The 13,546-nt window shown below is 35.7% G+C and overlaps 1 protein-coding gene across 1 annotated transcript; it reads left to right on the forward strand.

The window, feature by feature from the left end:
* Positions 1-443: 443 nt before the first annotated feature.
* lin7c (lin-7 homolog C (C. elegans)) lies at positions 444-11,359 on the forward strand. Its single transcript, XM_051115463.1, has 5 exons — positions 444-599; positions 1,529-1,647; positions 6,137-6,208; positions 8,315-8,524; positions 8,967-11,359. Exons 1-5 carry the CDS (start codon positions 563-565, stop codon positions 9,132-9,134), a joined length of 606 nt encoding a protein of 201 aa, XP_050971420.1. The 5' UTR covers positions 444-562; the 3' UTR covers positions 9,135-11,359.
* Positions 11,360-13,546: the final 2,187 nt, after the last annotated feature.

A 13,546-nucleotide genomic window follows, 5' to 3' on the forward strand; every position in this document is an offset into this window, starting at 1 on the left:
TCATATATTTGTTAAATAGAAACGATGAAACCTAATAAAACAAAACCTATCCAGCAAACCAGATTATTTATTTATTGCATGGCACTGCCATAAAAACTAGCTGTATTTTTATCGGAAGGGATGACGCCAAATCAATTTTCTCAATAAAATAGTATTTACACGAACATTTGAAATTGATATAGAGTAAAAACTTTGAAACTTTTATAATGAACGAATTATAAACGAATAAAATGATTATAGAAAGTAGTGCCAAGCAGTAGCCTATCCTTTAACTGTAACTTTATTCACAATAAAGTTATCTTATACTTAAATATAGTACATATTTCTCACATATAATACAATAAAATGATATTTCCTCGGGGTGTTCATAATAAAATTGTGTTTGTTATGGTATGTAAAGTGTCTGCACAGATACAGCGCAGGAATGACGCTCTTGACTCGCCCTTAATCTTTTTGCATTAGCCATAGCGCTTAAGCTCGGCTAGCTAACAGCAACAAACACAGCAGCCGAGACGTAAGTCTGGAGCTTTCGCCAAACGCAAATTCAATATCCAGGGCTAAAATGGCCTCTTTAGGAGAACCTGTGCGTCTGGAAAGAGGTAAGACGCTCACAGAAACACTTTCCGTTTAGTTTAACGTTCAGGAGGTTGTGTAAATCACGCTTTTTGCTCTTTACATCCCGCTGTCACTTCATGAGGATGGATTAGTGGACGACAGCGAGCTAGCAGCCATTCACAGTATCTTATCATTCGTAATATTCAAGATATTTCACCACGTCTACGAAAACTTAGAAAATGTGTCGAATTAATCGTTTTTCTGTCGTTAAGGCGGCGTGTTTACATTCAGTGAAAGCCAAACACCAGGCTAGCTGTCAGAAGCAGTAATCTTTTGTGAGCACTGTTAGCATGGTCACTCCAGGACAGTGTTAATGTCAGAGATCAGTGGATTTGATGGTTTCTGGTAATTTATTACACTGTTACAGTGTCTTCTCGACAGCCAGCATCTTATATGTAGTCCACTTGACAGTTTATGGGGTTTTATATGGTGAGGAGTCAACGTTGGCTAGTAACGTTAGATTAGCAAAAGCGCTGATTTATTATGATCAAAGGTCTGTACGTCTGTCATTTTAATATTCTTTAATAGTCTGTACAAAAATAATAAAACATATTTCTAAATTAAGAGAGAGAGAGTTATTTATGTGGAGCTGAGAACCAAAAATGTCTTTCACTTAAAAGTTATTTTATTTTTTAGGTTGATTAACAAATAATATTCCTTTTTAGTTGTGAATACATTTGACCAGTACATGCAAATTATGGTGTAATAATAATAATAATAATAATAATAATAAAACATGAGATTTTTGCTTTAATGCAGAGAGAATTACATTCTGATAAATTTACTTGAGCATTTAATGTTTTTAATTAGGCGCAGATGTTCAGTCAAAAGCAGCATCTTCAGATTGAATGATGCAAATGATAATCCACGGCCTTGGTCTTGCCCTCACTGTTTTGCATATGTTCTTTTCCAGACATATCTCGTGCAATTGAGCTGCTGGACAAACTCCAGAGAACAGGGGAAGTGCCTCCCCAGAAGCTGCAGGCACTGCAGAGGGTTTTGCAGAGCGAATTCTGCAATGCCGTACGGGAGGTAAGTGTGCCAGGATCACATTCAAATGCATTCAAATGAATTGCAAGAGAGCTGATGTAATATCGTAACTTATGAGCATAAAAAATGGAGGCTGTTTTGTCCTGTTCACCTGTGTAGGATTAAATCTGGTAAATATGCAAACAGACATTTCTTTGTGTAAATCAAGTGTTATTGTACTTGAAATATTAGGCATAATTTTAGATCATTTGCTTGGCCATGTTGATTTTGGTTGCCTTTTACAACCAAATGCGTGTACTTATTAAAGATCTGACCACTCGGAAGATGTTGTTCATGAAAATACAATATCTTTGTGTCTTTATTTGTGCTTCAGAACAGTTAAATAAGATTAAACTTTATAGATTTCATTATATAAAATGAAAGAGCAAGAAAAGCTGCGTAATAGCTTGAGCTGAGATGTTTCTTTGTATAACAAAACAGATGTGCACATGTACACCTGGATGATGAGAGGTCTGTGATCTGGATCTGTATAAAAGGTGTTTATTGTGTTTAAACTGGTTTTGAGGAGCACATGTCTTTAGAAAGTGTTTTGTTTGCTGAGAGTGATGAAAGACTGTGAAGGAAAGGTTGTGTGAAAGACCTTATATGGAGATGAGTGTGGCATGTTTAATGCAAATGACTAACCTTGGGCACAAGAACAATCCAAATTCATTAACATTAGAATAGGTTTAAGAAGCAAGTTTATGTTGATTAGGTTTTTTTATTTTTATTTTTCTAGAAGTTCTCCTGTAGGAGCAAATATGAAACAATCCATGCAATTATTAATGAATGAGAATAATTGCATGTGAACATGGTGCATAATAATAATGCTGAGGGGTAAAAAAACAACAACAAAAGACAACAAGGTGCGATGAAGTTACCAAAAAAATGACGTAGACCAACGATTTAAAGAAAAAATAGAACAGACGGAAGTTGCTTCATGCTCAGCAACCACCTCCCCCTCGTTCCGGTCAAGTACTCTGCTCATTTACTCAAGTCGTTATGACTGAAATCACCATCGTCACTAATGCTTATGATAAAGTGCTCATTAGTGTAGTACACGGGTAGTTATTGTTGTGCAGAAGGACTGGATACTGGATATTGATTCTGATGTCCGCAAATAGCATCAATCCATTTGTCTGTTTCAGACTGGGCATAAAACTCAGCTGTAGTGTTCTGTTGCCCATGTAGTGAATCTAAGACTGTTGGCACTTGACTGGTCTCCTCCCTGCTGCTTGGTCATCTGTCGCACTCACTGAAGACTCTGAAGTCTCAGTACAAGTGATGCTCACAGCAGAGATGCTGTTCTTTGCCTTGCGTGAGAGCCTAGATTAAAGCAGGGGTTTCTGAATGCAAAGATTTGTTTGCTTAGGTTTAAAGAGGTTTTGAATAGTTAATCATACTCCTGATATTGTTTACAAATCTAGGCACTCATTTGAAATGATTTGGTTTTGGACACAAAATTATATGTCTTGTCACTGTTTAATTATTTGTAGCAATGCTTTGGTTAGAAAATTATTTTTGTGTTACAGCCAGTAACTGATAAATGTAAAATTTTATACATTCTATAGAAACATTTAAATTTAACATTATAATCTGCAGTGTGAAACTCATTTTGAAGTATGCTAAATATTACATTTAACAGTAATATTATATTATTACTGTTTTTAATGATTAAATTTGAGCATTAGATGATGGCATATGTGAATAATAATGTAATTAATTCCTGTAATGGCAAAGCTGAAAATTCAACATACAGGAATAATGATGTTATTACAGCAATAATGCCTCAAATTACTCCAGTTTTCAGGGTTATATGATACTTCAAAAATCATTCTAATATGTCTATTTGGTGCTTAAGAAACAATTTTTATTATGAATGTTTTGTGGAAACTCTGTGTTTTGGATTTAAAAAAAAAAAAAGCTTAAAAGAATAGCGTTTATTTGAAATAGAAATCCTGTTACACCATATCTTTACTCTCACGTTTGATAAATTAGTTTACAGAAACTCCTGGAAACTTTAAAGGCTTAGTTCACTTCCAGAATAAAAAAAAATCCTCATAATTTACTTACCCTTATGTCATCCAAGATGTTCACGTGTTTCTGTCTTATAATAAAGATTTTTGAGGAAAACATTCCAGGATTTTTCTTCATATAGTGGACTTCAAAGGGGATCCAGTAGGTTGAAGGAACAAATTGCAGTTTCGACGCAGCATCAAAGGGCTCTACATGATCCCATCTGAACAACAAGGGTCTTATCTAGTGAAACAATCTGTCATTTTCTAAATAAAAATAAAATGTATATACTTTTTAACCACAAATGCTTGTCTTGCATAATATTCTAAATTGTTGTTTTAACAATGTTTGATTTGACATTATCAGGTATATCGCAAAAACCAAACAAAACACACCTACAGAGTGCATGCATACATTACGTGATGAATGTTTACTCTTAGTCAGTTAGACTATGTGCATTTACAGTGCATTCTTTCACTGTATGATGCAGTCAATTAAAATGCATTTAGAATGATCACAAAATCCAAGATACACAGATATAATATATATAATATATAATTTCATATAGATAATCAATATCAAACGAAGAGTGCCAGTTTTTCACCTCCAAAAATCTGCATGATTACAAATGTGATGTTGATTTTATACAACAGTTCAATAAAGAAGTTAATATTAAGAGACTTGCATTTTAGACACCTTATTGTTTGTTTCAGCAACAAAAAATCATTCCAAACACAGCCATAGCACTACTTTGCATTTCTGAGCAACGTGACGGTGTTTCATTCCTGAATGAATCAACTGTTTAAATTAATTGGTTCAATCGCAATGACTTACTTATTAACAGTCTTGTTGCCACCTACTGGCATTTTTACTTTTAGAAAAACTGTCTTTGTAAAGGTAAAAATGCCCGTAAAATGTAAAAATCAGTTTAAACTGGAAAAGATTAAAGGAGAAGTCCATTTCCAAAACATTTCCAAGATGTTCATGTCTTTCTTTCTTCAGTCGTAAAGTTTCTTCAGTGCAGCTTCAAACAATCCCAAAATGATCCCAGCTGAGGAAGAAGGGTCTTATCTAGCGAAATGATCAGTTGTTTTCATTTAAAAAATACAGTTTATTTACTTTTTCATCTCAAACGCTCGTCTTGTTTTACGCTCCCTGAACTCTGTGTATTCTTGCTCAAGACAGTTAGGGTATGTTGAAAAACTCCAATCGTATTTTTTCCCTCAACTTCAAAAATCATTTCAAAATCATCCTACATCGCTGCAAAAGTACCAACCCAGTCTTTGCAAAGTACACATGAAAGAAGATTAAACACCCTTAACAAAAAAGGTAAAACAGCCATATAGGATGATTTTGAAGTTAAGGGAGAACAAGATGGGAGTTACGAACCGGAACAAAAACAGTCCAGGCAGAGTAAGACAAGATGAGCGTTTGACATTGAAAAGTATGTAAGTTGTATTATTTTTATGAAAATAACTGATCGTTTCGCTAGATAAGACCCTTCTTTCTCGTCTGAGAATGTTTACAACCGCTTTTGGGATCGTTTGAAGCCGCATTTAAACTTCATTTTTGAAGTTCAAAGTCGATCATACCAGGCCATTATATGGAGAAAAATGCTGACATTTTTTCCTCAAAAAACATAATTTCTTTATGACTGAAGAAAGAAAGACATGAACATCTTTGATGACAAGGGAGTGAGTACATTATATGTGAATCTTTGTTTTGGAAGTGGACTACTTTAATCTCTTTCACTGTTGTGAACACAGAAAGAAAGGTATGAACATCACTTTCGGCCTACGCGGTCTTTTTACACCTGGCCTCTGGACGGCCAAAGCAGTCTATATTTTGCATGTTTTGTTACTCCAAGGCCACCCATGTTTTCTCTGGAAATGCTTGTTTAGGCTGAATTAAGTGCTGTAGCTTTTGTGATGGATGCATAAAATAGTTGATTGGCAACTTAGCAGCTTTGACTCTTAAAAATGTACGCTCTGAATGCATGCTTGATTCTCAGATAAACATGCATGACTCGGAGTTGAATGCTGAGGCAGTATGGTGGACGTATAACAGCAGCCCTAAATGGAAGGTTTAGCATGTGCCAAAGCATAAAGAACAAGCCATGTAAACAGATTGATTTGATACAGTATCCTCTTAATGGTGTGGCATTCCACTCACCAATTACAGCTGATTTAAGACATACTTGCTGTTTTTCTGGTGGCTGATACAAGATAAAGATAAAGATCTGATACAGACAAGTGTAACGAATTTAAACAGCTTTTTAAGGGTGAATTACAATTCACAAGTAATTTAGTTGTGACTTAACTGAAATGGATCTGGGAAACTGCCTCAGGTTCTGGAAACCTGGTTTAAATTGTACATCTGGTTATTGTTTACCTGGTCGTTTAGGAACATTAGAGGTTGTGCTTGTACTGTATTTATGTGTTTGTGTAATTCACACAGTGTTTTTTGTCATTTTCAGGTATATGAGCATGTGTATGAAACGGTGGACATAAATAGCAGCCCAGAGGTGAGGGCGAATGCAACAGCTAAGGTAAATCACTTTATATCTTTTAACTGAATAGACAGAATTTTTTTTTTGTAACTAACAGTATTCTGCTAACTATTTTTAGCATGAACATTGTCCGACAGTTAATCTCATTATCTGATTGGCTTAGTTGTAATGCCTCCTTTAACACCAGACTGACGGCCTAAAAATATATGAGCATCTTATTTGTGGCTTGTGGCCATTCACACTTTTTTGGGATATATTTTATTATATATATATGCAATAAAATATATATTTATTTCTAAAATATGTGTTTATATAGCACACATATTTTATAATAGATGTAATTTTATATATACGTTCTAGAATTGGTTCTTATTGCTGTCCCACAACCAAAAAAAGACATTTAAAAAACATTTAATTATTCAAATCTTAGATGTCTACTAAGATCCTTTTATCATCTATTGAAACCCACAATAATATTTAAAATATCAGTATGCTTAATGTATATAAAATCATCATTTTGTGGGTACTTGCAATTTAGAGGTGACTGTCCCAAACCCTAACCCCTAAATTTTAAACTTTGTTAAAAAAAAAAAATAAATAAATAAGTGACAATTTTTTCAAATTAAACATTTGGTGAAGTTTTGGTAGTGACATCTTTGGTTTTTTTTGGGGGGTGTAATCCCATAAAAGTGTCTCTTCCGTAACAGTCACGACTGAAACTTGTCATCATTGCTTTGGTAGTGACAAAAGGGAACACGTAATTCTATATTTGGAGGAAATAAGCAAAATTTTAGTGCAGTTATGCAGTTTTTTTTTTTTTTTTTGATATATTTCAGTAGTGTTTTAGTATGTGGGTTAAAATTATGTAATGAGATGTGATCGCTACCAAAACATTACTGACACTACCAAAATGGGCTGTCATGACCAAAAATGGTATGTTTTTTTATAAGTATACTGAATTATCAACTAAGATGTTATGACAGTGTTTGGTTCAATATATATTCAAACTAATGAATCCTTAAGTTTGAAATCAGAATGATCAACTTTTTGCCTTTTACAAAAAAAAATGGATTCAAAATACAACAAATCTCAATCACGCTTGAAATGTTTTTAAATTTCTAATTGTTATTGATTCACCTCTGAAAACTTTAATAAAATGGCAAAAAATATTTTACAAGAAAGATGTAACCCTTATTATTAAATGATGTATTACTGCTTCGGTAGTGACAAATTTGGGGAGAGGACAAATATACCAAAACGTTCTGAAAAAACAATATGAGAATTAACTGCACAATTACTAAAAATGTGTACCTTCGATATTATACAATTTGCATAAATACAAAATTTGTGGAAATTTCAAGATGTTACCATCTTGACTTTGAACCAGTTCTGTAGAATGGCCCATATACACTACTGATAAAAAGAAATTTGGGGGTTGATAAGATTTTTTTTTTTTTCTTGGATTTTTAAAGGTATTTGAACCTCACCAAGGCAGCATTTATTGTAGAAAAAAAAATACAGAAAAAAAGCAGTAGTATTGTGAACTATTATTACAATTTAAAATAACATTTTTTACATTAACTGTTTTTTTTTTTTTTACATTAATATATTTAGTGTTGTTTTTTTCTGTGATTGCAAATCTGAATTTTCAGCACCCTTTACACCAGTCTTCAGTGTCACATGATCCTTCTTCTAATATGATTTGGTGCTTAAGAAACATTTCTTATGAATATCAATGTTGATAACAGTTGTGTTACTTAGTATTTTGGGGGGTAAACCATGATAGTTTTTTTTTTTTTCCCAGAATATTATTATTATTATTTTTTTTTCTTTTGATAAAGTTTTATAAAAAAATTATCAAATTTTTTGAATATAATTTTTTGTAACACTTTTGATTACAAATTTTTTTTGTAATTACAATTTTTTACTGACACGTTTGATCAATTTAATATGTCTTGGCTGACATATTATTAATATAATACAAAATATTACTGATGCCAAACTGTTGAGCAAAAGCATGTACATATTATGTATGTTCACATAAAATGTGTGTATAATGCACACTTATTGCCTTTGCACAGGACTAATAAATTGTGTTTATGCTACTCAGTGTTTGATTTACGACCATCTTCACTCTGTTCCCAGGCTACAGTGGCTGCATTTGCAGCCAGTGAGGGTCATTCTCACCCACGTGTGGTAGAGCTCCCTAAAACCGAGGAAGGACTGGGGTTTAACATCATGGGTGGGAAAGAGCAAAACTCGCCCATCTACATCTCCCGCATCATTCCTGGAGGCATCGCCGATCGACACGGCGGCCTGAAGAGAGGAGACCAACTGCTGTCCGTTAATGGAGTGGTATATACATTCATAATATTTTCGAATACATTTTATTGTATTTATTTATTTGTTTGACTATTTTAAGGCTATTTAATAATAGATTAAATAGTTAGTTCACCCAAAAATGAAAATGCTCTCTTTAATTACTCACCCACATGTCATTTCAAACCCATAAGACCTTTATTTATTTTTGGAACACAAATTAAGATATTTTTGATGAAATCTGAGCGCTTTCTGACCCTGCATAGACAGCAATGCAACTGAAACTTTCTCAGGGCCAGAAAGGTAGTAAGAACATCGTTAAAAATTGTCCATGTGACATCAGTGGTTCAACCGTATTATTATGAAGCTACAAGAATACTTTTTGTGTCCAAAGAAAAAAAAAGACTCTCCCGTGTCAGTCTTCACCGCATGTTCAATTGAACTTTAAAAGTGCATGTAAACTTTTTCTGTCTTTCAGAGTGTAGAAGGAGAGCACCACGAGAAAGCTGTGGAGCTGTTGAAGGCTGCTCAGGGTACAGTGAAGCTGGTGGTACGGTACACCCCTAAAGTCCTGGAAGAGATGGAGTCGCGCTTTGAGAAGTTGAGGTCTGCCAAACGCCGGCAACAGAACAGCTACCCCCAGTAGGGCGTCTCGCCCGAGCCCCTTCGCCCCTCCCATCTCTCTTTCTCTGTCATTGTCTTTAATTCTCCTGCCATCTGTCTTCCTCGTTCACACTCGCTCACCCCCTTTCTCCAGCCAGGGATTAGCCACATGTTTGGCACTCCTTTTTGTGAAAAATTTTCTAAATCCTCACCTCCTCAACAGTTTTTTAACAGTCTTTTCACACACTTCTTTCTCATAGCATGAACACTACTACTTCATTGGCTCTGGATGTTGTCACGTAGACGTCACACACACACACACACATGCACTACTGGTGCATTACTAAGAATGTACTGTCATTTGGGATGTTGATTAGTTAGATATGCAAGGGGACCATTGCAATGTTCAACTCCTGAGGTGTTCTGAATGAAAATGTCAAAAAAGTGCCTCAAGAGATTTACAAAAAAGTCTGCAGCCCCCACTACGTCCCACCGTAGGCTGTTTTTTGGTCCAAGCACAAAATGAATGAACACTACCACCTTGTTAAAATGCTAAATGACTGTAAGTTTCATCATCTTAAAATAATGTATCATTGAGTGAAGGGACGTTATGATCTAAAATATGTTAAAATCTCATTTTGAGTCTCCAGAGAGAGTGGTGACACAAGCATCCCATCAGTGCTGCGGTTTCAGACACAAAATGTCAGCTCCTGTACAGAAAATGCCAGACTGATATTGTTTACTGACCCAAACTGATTGACTCTTCACATGTTTACAGTACAAACTGACACGTTTTTTTTTTTTTTTTCATGACTGTGTCACAGAAAAAAAATGCTGTGAAAATCGACAGTAACTGGCTTTTCAGCTCAGTACCATCAAGAATATGAGTTTGTTTAGACTCTTCAAGAGCCACAAACATGTTACATGCGCTCCCGATTATTGAAAATATGTGAATGAAGTGTTATGAATAGGTCAACCAAACAGCAGATCGGAGGAGATGCTTGTGGCACTGTTTGGGTAAATAGAAATGAGTTTAAAATAAAACTTTTATTGTAGCATATGCCCCTTAAAGCACACAGAAACCCAATGAAGCAGTCATTAGCTCTAATTCAGGCTTGCGTTCCAGTTTTTGTTTGTAGAATTGAAGATTTTAATTTAAATCCGCACAGCAGAAACACTACGTTTAAAACCGCAGGGGGAATTTTATTGTTTTATGGCTTTGTTTTATCGTCTGTTGTTTCATAACGCTTTCTGAATGTTAATGTGGCACTTGCCTTTCAGTCAGCTGTGGGTCCATGTTACACCCAGTTCACGCTGATCATTACAAAGATCTGCATCGTGTTTCAGAATCGGTTCACTTAAACGGTTATATTAGCATATCATGAGGTAGCAACTGAGCGTAATGCTAGCAAAACAGCAATGAATGCATAAATGAATGTTAAAGAATCAACCTTAATTTCCATTCGTTATATACGAGGCATGTCTAAATGAAGCTCATGTGAGTTTTTTTTATTAATTGGTGCTGTCATTTCCATTTTGTCTTGTTTTTTTTTTCCAGGCTCACTTATGATCACTTATTTTTCTGAAAAATCATCAGATTTTAATTTAAAAACATCAGTGTCTACAGGAAAAGAGATGCAGATCTGAAGCTGAGCTTTTATCAGGTCTCTCCAGATGATTCAGTGACCAAAAAAAAACTGCAGATTACTTCAGATTCATTCATTTTAAAGATTTAACTGACTTATTTTTAGCTAAATCCTGATTTGTCAAGATCCATGTTTTAAAAGTAGTTTCACACTGCACTTTCTCTTTGTACTCATTTTCACATGTTAAAAAATGCAACGCGCTTGATGTATTTTTAACCTCAAATGCAGGTATTTTCAGTGTCTGACAAGCTTGGAAAAAAACAGTCTATTTTTCTCAGTCTCTCATAAAATATTTAACGTGTCTAATTATAGAGGCCCATGACTCACCCCGAGCTGTGAGTTACGTAGGTGTTTTGGGGGTGAGAGATAAAAGGGAGGTCTGATGTCTTGCATGAAGGAATCATTTGTGTTATTGACAAAAAAAAAAGAAGCATCAAGAATCAAGCGATCTCTTTCCTTTCTGTGGTGCTCAGGTTGGTTCTTTCAACAATATCATGACTTTTAAAGCATCATGTATCACAAGAGCAATAATGAGACATGATCCGTTTCCTGTCAGCATCATCTGAAACAGGTTACTGGCTCCCCATTCATACTCGGATTTGTCCACGGGGGGGCTGACTAACTATTTTTATAACATTTTCTTTTGATATTTTACCCCTTTTTGATAAAGTGGTTTTTCTGTCGAGATGCTTTGTATTGATTTATCTTGACCACATTCTCCCTGTGATTCAGGTAACAAGACCAAACTTGCATCCGTTCTGGGAGCTCTTTCAGTGTCTGGTCAGCTAGTTCAGACTGTTTTTAAGAAACTGTTGTTTTATTGTATTATTTGACGTTTCTGTCCTGCTGTATTGTGTTACATTAATGTGGATGTATAAAGACTGATCAAAGTGATTTGTTTTGAGGATACAGAGTTTAAATATACCGTGGGTTTAAATCTTTTGTGTGCGTTTCCTTTTTTTTAGTTCTTTAAATTTGTCACAGAAAACTAGTTAATACAGCGCATTTACCTAAACACTAGAGGGCGCTACAGGACAACACAGTTATAATTGGTTGCTGGTCGTTCTTTTTGCACTGTTTAAACACGTAAAATAATCAAAGCTGTGTAAAAATGTATTTTAATCGTTTAAAAAAGTGATAAATGATTGCAATCTTCTATAAAACCTCAGTAACTAGGTTAAAACGAGCTAGTAACACAGAGTCGCATCATTCCCATGCATCAGTTCTGGGTCGTAATGTAATGGCACACGGTCACAGACCAATAAACACACTCTCGAGGGATTTGTCAGCCCAATTTAGTTTCTTGTCAACGTTGTCATCGACTGTGTTTCGTCTGTCTCGGGTTGCATCTTTAAGACGGAGCCCGCACGTCACCGTCACTGAAAGCCTTGCTGATTAATAACGTGTAATATAAAAACAATCCCTCCTCTGACAAGGTGTAGAGAGTTTGAACTGTGTTAATGAAGAAATATCGGCCTGCTGACCGTATTAATGAATGGATCTGTCATTCAAACGCACCCTATGCATTTCCTCAAGACTGTTTTGCATCGCGTCGATCCAGTCAGTGACTTCATTGGAGGATATTTTTAAAAAAAGCAGCTTAGTTTTTTAGTGTTCTGAATTAGAAACTTACAAATGTTTTATTTCCACATTCAAACACATGGGTTGTGATATTTTGTCTAGTACAATGAAAGAAACGGAGTGTTTTCACGACGCGTCATCAATCGGCCATATTGGCGGCGCTACATGTAAACAATACCACGGAATCGGATGAAACTCGCATATTTTGCTGCTGAAAACGGTCAATTACTGTCATGTTTTGGGCTGTACTAATCGGTCGGACTGGGAAAAAACATTTGGAGTACTACAGACCGCCATAAGTTATAACAAATCAAGGAGAAGAGTGCAAAAAACTAGCGTTTGTGGTTGGCCAGACTGAACTAGGATTTCCAGGGCAAGAATCATGACAACATTCCTGTTTCAGGTCAGGTAGGTGAAATATTAGGCTAATATCGTAATTAATACTGCTCGTATGTATCTTTACTGTCTGTTAACTTCAGTTTGTCAAAATATTGCATCCTTTCCTGCTTGCTAAGTCTTTTTCTACATGATTTAGACCCACACTTTTTTCCCATGGTTTAGACAGCGTAAATTAGCAGGACAACATATTCAGTTGTACATTAACCGTGCAGTCTATGCTGTTGTTTACATCTGAGTATCGTCAATATTGCCGCGCATCCGGGTAACTGACCAAATCGTGATGTGTACCAAATCGTGTACAAGGACAGAGGCACAGCTGCTTAACTTCAATATGGAGCAGGCCACGGTCATTTTGACACCTCGACCATGCTGGCATGTCTGGGCCTCATTTCAAACATTTCATCCTCTCAAACCTGCCACCAAATTGCCACTGAAGAAAATTCCAGAACAAAGCCATGCAGGCCAGCCATGCTTTATCTGCTCTTAGGGATAATACCATTGAGTTGACGCTTCCAGATGGACTTTGTGTGGGTTTTGTTACATTAATACCAGCAGCCTGTTGATGCTGTGGCATACTTTGAACCCTGTGAGTGCCTGAAGAATGCATTCGACTGCCGTGCCATCACTGGTATAGACAGGAACGTGCGTCAGCGTGATGTATGGAAACTTTGAAGGGACACCTGTCTCTCCACTCTCAGTGTGACTGTGGTTTCTCAGGTAATTAATAGCGTCTGCCTGAGTGACGCATTTTGAAGTGTCGTAGTTCAAAGAAATCTCTTGAAATTAGGAGAGAAATGCAACCAAAGTGAACCAGACCAGACAATAAGCA

Source organism: Labeo rohita, chromosome 7, assembly GCF_022985175.1.
Source record: "Labeo rohita strain BAU-BD-2019 chromosome 7, IGBB_LRoh.1.0, whole genome shotgun sequence".
Lineage (NCBI taxonomy): Eukaryota > Metazoa > Chordata > Actinopteri > Cypriniformes > Cyprinidae > Labeo > Labeo rohita.